At 43.3% G+C, this 7,500-nt stretch overlaps 1 protein-coding gene across 1 annotated transcript in view; it reads left to right on the top strand.

Moving 5' to 3' along the window:
- kdm6al (lysine (K)-specific demethylase 6A, like) overlaps positions 1 to 7,500 on the top strand; it is a 60,544-nt gene that overhangs the window by 45,663 nt on the left and 7,381 nt on the right. The window contains exons 12-17 of the mRNA XM_059559554.1: positions 2,802 to 3,021; positions 3,302 to 3,436; positions 4,708 to 4,833; positions 4,918 to 4,995; positions 6,063 to 6,164; positions 6,268 to 6,552. Of these exons, the coding sequence (XP_059415537.1) occupies positions 2,802 to 3,021; positions 3,302 to 3,436; positions 4,708 to 4,833; positions 4,918 to 4,995; positions 6,063 to 6,164; positions 6,268 to 6,552 (946 nt within the window). The remainder of the gene's footprint in view (positions 1 to 2,801; positions 3,022 to 3,301; positions 3,437 to 4,707; positions 4,834 to 4,917; positions 4,996 to 6,062; positions 6,165 to 6,267; positions 6,553 to 7,500) is intronic.

Here is a 7,500-nt window from a genome sequence, read left to right as displayed (position 1 = left end):
TCTTTTTTTTTTTTTTCACTTGCTCCCCTTTTGAATATAAATGTAAAAAATAAACGGAAAATAAACAAATGTTTCGTTTTATTTGCATTTAATTAAAAAGTGAGAACATGAACAAGGAACTTAGAACATAGAAATACAGTAAAAAAGTAAGAAATGTAAATAAAAAATATATACCTATAGTAATTAGGCTATATAGCCTAATATATAATAATAATAAACCTGGATTTATTTCATGTTCAAAGGAAAAGTAGTTTATGGGGCCTGAGCAATTCCTTCAAACATTTAACAAAAAATATCCTTATTCCTCAATAACAAAATATACCAATTTTAAATATTTAGCTAAATAAATAAATAAAAATCGGCTGAAAACACATTGACCCTCTAACTTTAACACTCACTATTCTAATTCTATTCTTTAAAAAAATCTACCTACCTTTCTAATCTTTTTGTATTCTATTTTCTTTTCATTTATTATGTGTGTGTGTGTGTGTGTGTGTGTGTATATGTCTATGTGAAAAGATCTCTAACACTAGCTTGCTCTATTCTTTTTTATTCTATCGGTTATTTTTTATTTTATTTATTTATTTATTTTTATTATTTAAAATTCCATGCTAGGTGTACTGTGTTAACCTATATAGCACTTATATATCATTGCTCTTTTTGTTGTTTTTGATTGCTTCCACTGTCCTCATCTGTAAGTCGCTTTGGATAAAAGTGTCTGTTAAATGAATAAATGTAAATGTAATGTAAAATAAACTGAATTGACAAAAAAACTGTACGACTACTTGTGCCCATGCAGGAATAGCATGTCGTTCACTGTTGAGAGCTTCAGTTTAATCCGTCTCTGCTCCAGTATGCGACCACAAATACTGAAAGCCCTGCGCTAGCTGGAATGCAAAGTATTCGTGTTTGCTTAATCTCGGAAATTCGTCTTTCTCCAATTTGACATTTAAATATATCGCTATTTCGGAATCGAATTACACGTCGCTATCTACGGTATCATCCGCATCCTCCCATTCCGCAAAGTCTATTTTATTTTATTTTAAATAAATGTCTATTTGTTTCTAGTTATTTTATTTTGTTAGATATTTCCACTTAAAATAAAATAATTTTACAATAATTTTATTTTCCCGCAACCCGCACACAATAATATCTTGCCGCCCGCGTCCGCATTCACCCATCAAATATTGTCCCGCGCCGCACTCGGTGGCGCTGGGTCCCGCGGTACTCCCGCGGAAGTGCAGGTCTCTAGCCGGGAGCAACTATTAGCTGAAACACCGTTGTCTATGACTGACCATGTCTGCGATTAAAAATACGTTTGTGCGCATTTATAGCAGAAAATGATTTGTCATTCAGAATTTCGCAGCCACTGGTCGCCCTGTGTAGAAAACTGTCAGAAGACAAAAACAAAGCGTTCACTAGCCTGTTGGTTTCAAATCAACATGCGAGTTACATCCCAGAAAAAAAGTGATAATAGCCTTGATTTCACTTCTAATCTTCAGTTTAGCAGTTCAGTTCTTTAGCACTTTGAGCACTTAATAATTTAAGCACTTGTTATTTCTTTAGAAGAAAACACTTTATGTGACGTAGTACTTTTAAATAAATGGTGCCAAACATAATCATTGAAGAGATTCATGTCTATCTCAGTCTGTTTACCATTTTCTTAAGCACTTTAAGCTCTTGTTACTGTATTTTTGTTATTATCGTCAATATTTGAATTAAATATTCAAATATCCCCCCCCCCCAAAAAAGTTCAGGCTCAGGATTTTTTTCCACTTTAACCCCTGCATTCACATGACCAGCTGATGAGTCTTCAGTCATCATTACTTGCCCTCGAGACGCTTCTAAAGGTGAAATTTAATCTTCAGCTCTTGCACTCCTGGTTTATATTTGGCACGTGTCTCCAGCTGAGAGGATCCTAACCTGATGTGTTTGGTGTGCTTTACTCCATCTGTGAGGATCTGAGACTAATTTAAGTCACTGTTCACTGAACATGTTCTGCTGTATTTCTCAACGCATCACATCTGGTTTGGATTATAAAGAGTTTGCTGTTCTTTTAAAATGTTGTTAATTCTTTGTTTCCGTTGTTCTCATCATCTACAGAAAATACACCGGCACTAATTTTACTGTCATTTTGTGCAGATTTATGTTTTGTGTGTGTACCGTATTTTCAGGACTATAAGTCACACTTTTTTTCATAGTTTGGCTGGTCCTGCGACTTATCAAAATTAATTTGACATGAACCGAGAGAAATGAACCAATAGAAAACATTACCGTCTCCAGCCGCGAGAGGGCGCTCTATGCTGCTCAGTTCTCCTGTACTCTACACTGAAGACATAGAGCGCCCTCTCGCGGCTGGAGACGGTAATGTTTTCTCTTGGTTCTTCGTTCTAAATAAATGCGACTTATAGTCCAGTGCGACTTATTTTATTTTTCCATTGTCATGACGTATTTTTGGGCTGATGCGACTTATACGGTATATCTTACAGGTTATTAAAAAGAAGGACAGTCCCGGTAAAACCGGGACAGGTGGCAACCCTAGCTAGCAAAGTGCTTGTTTTGTCGTCATATTTACATCATTAGTAAGTCTTATTTAAGGAACTGACATTTGTACCGTTAAGACACAGTGTTAATGTTGTCAGGGTGTCAAATGCTTGCCATATTTGTAGAGATGTGGCGGAGGCGTGTAATCTTCATGTTCAGAAGATTTGCAGACTTTGGTTCGAAATGGTTCTTGTGTTTTAATTGCGATGGATGATGAACGGTGACACCTCTGTGTGTCGTGTGGTTTGCTCCGGTAGAGTGCTGTATCAGCAGCAGAATCAGCCCATGGACGCTCTGCAGGCGTATATCTGTGCTGTGCAGCTGGATCACAGTCACGCCGCGGCCTGGATGGACCTGGGCACGCTCTACGAGTCCTGCAACCAGCCGCAGGACGCCATCAAGTGCTACGTCAACGCCACGCGCAGCAGAACCTGCAGCAACACACCTGCGCTGGCGGCTCGCATCAAATACCTGCAGGTGAGAGCCACACACACCTGTCCTGACCGAGCCGTGTGCCCCTCTGTCTGTGGGTCACCCTACGTGTTGCATTTGTTCTGAATATCTTCAGTTAATTTGTGTCTCAGTCAGATTTCTTTCACCTTCATTCCTGGTTTGTGTGCGTGAGTCACTGGAGCTAGAAGGCCTCCGTAAATCTAGACTGGTTTAACATCAGGCCGCACTGCTCTCTGTTTGAACTGTTCCGCCGCAACACCTCCGATGGCTGTTTACATGTCTTTCTCACGCGTTTTCATCCTAGGCTCAGTTCTGTAACCTCCAACACAATAGTCTACAGAGTAAAAGTAAAATGCTTCCTAGTATTGAGGAAGCCTGGAGCCTCCCAATCCCAGCAGAGCTAACGTCCAGACAGGGTGTCCAGAGCACAGGCCAGCAGGTGAGACCAGATAGACACACACGCTTGACATCTGACCCTTAGAAGTGCCCCTGCACACACACACACACACACACATCTGGTGAAACCACGCTCCTGCTCGTCACATCGTCAGCTCGTTGCTACACAGTAATGGTTAAGTTGAACATGTCTGTGTAGTGGGAATCCTTCCGTAAAGCGTCTGTTTTCGACAGCGAGCGAACAGTAGCGTGGTTTCTTCAGAGCTTCAGTAGAGTAGCTCCACACAATCACACTCCTGGGTCAAAATCTGCTTCAATTGGCTGTAGGTTCAAGTGCCTCATCCTGCTGAGGTGTTTGTGCTGGAGTCATGTGCCTCTAGTTCCTCACAAACACTGACGCAGTCCGGCTGGAGTAGTTACTAGTCGAGTGTGTGTGTGTGTGTGTTCATGACTCAGTACAATGAGACGTGTTTCTCTCATTGATACTGATCCTCTCGCTCATAATAAATGTTTTATGTTTCTGCATCTTTTCTCTGAGTTCATTTGTTGTTGTTGTTTTGGGGGGCAGTGGGACATGTGCTAACAGCTCTTATATCAGTTAGGTCTTCAGCACAGGTGGTGTGTGTGTGTGTGTGTGTGTGTGTGTGTGTGAGATTGCTGTATTGTATGGTAAGAGCTTGTGCTCGTCGATAGGCAGCGTCTCGAAGGTCAGTCTCGTCCTCTAGCGCCACCAACAGCTCAGATTCTTACATGTTTTGACCAATAAATTATGAACTGAGGAATGGATCATCTTCAGATTGTTAGGTGCTTTAAAAGCTTTTTATTTTTCTCTTAAACAGTTTACATGGAACACATTAAAGAACTTGAGGAAGATGACAAAACAGGAAGTGGAGCTGTATCCATGTATATTGACCTGATGTCTGTGTTATGGAAACAATGCTCTGCATGTAGTTTAATCCAGTTATTCCAAACTTTTTTTGGTCAGAATCACTTCGTTTTATTCTGTGAACAACACAAAACGGGCTCATAAAAACAGGGCTTTGTTAACGGTTCTGTGCATACACATTCCAACTGAACATGATCTGAAGTGCTTTAGAAGGCCTCGGGTAAAGCCCTCAAGCTTGTAAATGTTGTATATCACGGTTTACTCCGCTCCAGAGAGATCGACCTCGCAGCTCTGTTCCTCACCTGATCCCTGCTTGCACACAGAGATGTTAAACATGTTCATGCGTCGACTGAGCAGATTGTTAGTGTCAGCATCTCTTCACTGGTGTAGATGTTCTCGTCTCTTCACGTTTCTGCCGTCTCTCTCAGGCGTGTAAAGCTCAGCCCGGGTCATCAGGCTCCGGTCAGTCTCTGCCCCCCCACGTGAGTCCGCTGGATCAGGCTGATGGTCAGTCCAGTCCAGCCAAGAGGAAGAGGACCGCCAGCCCTGCCAAGGTGTGTGCTCCGCTTCCTCCGGTCAGCACGCCGCTGATGTAATGACCACGGTAATAATCACATCTGTGTGTCTCCACTCCTCAGAGTTCTGCAGAGTCTTGGACACACAGTTCAGCACCGCCTCCAACGCCGAGCTGCATCCTGTCTCCTCCGAAGCTGCAGGTGAGAGCACCAACACCTCACCATGACTGAGTCCTGAGCTTCATTACTGCCTGAAGACTTTGATTGGCTGGCTCAGGTGTGTTTTGATTGGCTGCCTCTCACACTGAAGCTGACCTTCTGATGTGACATCCATGAGCATTATTGAGCTGTTTTGGGAAGATGACCTTTAATGTGAACACTGAAGATCATTGTCAGTGGTTTTAATAGGGCTGGGTATCGAGTTTGATACTTTTTTAGGCTTTGTTTGCACTAAAAATAATCCTCATCCATACTGGCATTTCAGAAAAGATCTCGATCCACACTAGATGACCTAAAATGCGTTACGTGACCCTTCCTACACACTGTAGCATCATGCAACATAAGATTCATTGTTTGCTTTTACTCAGAACTCATTTTAAGCCACCACGAGTGTTTGTAATGACTTCCGATTGCGATCTAATGAGGGTTTTGGTTATATAATGTTGACGTATATTATTTGTAGCCTTTTAAATCAAGCTAATCGCTACACCTGCATAGCATTTCTCTTGTAAACACTGTATTATGAATCTCATGAAAATCACATTCAGATCATATGCTGTTGTAATGGTGTGTTTATTAGCTTCATGTTTTATCTGTAGAGATGTAGCTTCTGGGTTTCTTATGTACAGAACTGGGCGGGTTATGAACCTGTGATATGATTGACAGATGAGCAACGAATGAGTCGGAGAAAACGCAGCTACTGCTCATCAGTAAATCAGTGGAAAATTAATAAAAATTATGATTCTAAGCTGTGTTTTAAAATGAAACTCATCAGTGTAAACAAAGCCTAAAAGATTCAAACGGTTTGCACTGATTTATTGTTTGTTCCATTGTGTTCCATTGTGCAGTGGCTCTGGAGACGAGTCGGAGTCAATAAAAACATAAATAAACAATGTATATATATATTATCTTATTAAAACCGATTTAATAAAATTGGTATCGAAAGAGTTCAGGAACCGGTATCGAAGTCATGGTTTGTGTATTTGAATGCTTATGATGATCCCCAGCCCTAGGGTTTAATCGGCTGGTCTCTGTCTTGTTCTGCTCAGTTGCTGGAGCAGTTGCGAGCGAACCGTTCGAGTCTGAACCCGCTTCAGCTGCAGGTGTTGGAGCAGCTGGAGACTCAGCTGTCAGTCGTGCACCAGCAACAGGTACATCAAACCAGAAGTCTTCTCAAGACTGCGGTGACACTGTGATTATAAGCTGTTTGTTTGACTTCCTAAATTTACAGTTGGTTGTAATTTTGACCTGCAGATGAGGCAAAACTCTTCGGGGCAAACACGACCCACGCTCCCCAACGGCCCTTCACTGCCTGCTCACTCTGTTCCTCGCGGCTCGGCTTGCATCGCTCAGCCGTTGTCCAACGGGCCGCTTCCTCCTGGTCCCCGCTCCGGCCCACAGCCCTCTTCAGTCGGCAATAATCACACGCCGGGAGCCAGAGCGAACGGAGACGTGCCTTACCTGCATCCCAACACACTACCTCACAACTGCACAAGCCCAGGAGACACCAGGAAGAGCCAGCATCTCAACTCTGCTCAGGTCCGCTTCTGCTGCTTACTCTAGACGGAGTTTAACACATTATAGAAAAAACATGTATTCATGCCCCCGCTTCTGCTCTGGTCGTTCACTCCTCGTGACATGAACATTGAGATTTTCAGAGATCATGATCTGATCCGAGAGTTAGAGACACAGCTAGACGTGTGTCTGAATGATGCAGGTGTCGAGCTCTGAAAGTGTTGTGCTGTGATCGACGATAGCAGATGTCTCTGTCAAGAAGATCTTAGGCTCGTCCTCCTATGAATGTATTCAATTATTATGATTCTTCTTAGGCGGCCTATTATAATTTGACTATTATTATCAAATTGCTCTGCTATTTCACTACAGCATCTCACTCTACACACACACACACACACACGCACACACACACACACACATACGCGCGCACACACACACAGACACACACACACACACACACACAGAGACACGCACGCACACGCACACAGAGACACACGCATACGCGCGCGCACACACACACACACACACACAGAGACACACACACACACACACACATACGCGCGCAGACACACACACACAGAGACAGAGACACACACACACACACACAGAGACACGCACGCACACGCACACAGAGACACACACACACGCATACGCACGCGCACACACACAGAGACAGAGACACACACACACACGCACGCACACACACACACACACACACACACATACGCGCGCACACACACACACACACACACAGAGACACGCACGCACACGCACACAGAGACACGCACGCACACAGAGACACACGCATACGCGCGCGCACACACACAGAGACAGAGACACACACACACACACACACACACATACGCGCGCACACACACACAGACACACACACGCACGCACACAGAGACACACATACGCGCGCGCACACACACACACACACACACACACACACTTGCAAATGAGGGTTAGAGC

This window comes from Carassius carassius, chromosome 10 (genome assembly GCF_963082965.1).
Source record: "Carassius carassius chromosome 10, fCarCar2.1, whole genome shotgun sequence".
Classification (NCBI taxonomy): Eukaryota; Metazoa; Chordata; class Actinopteri; order Cypriniformes; family Cyprinidae; genus Carassius; species Carassius carassius.
The sequence above is the reverse complement of the archived record's forward strand: the minus strand, read 5'-3'. Positions and strand labels throughout refer to the sequence as shown.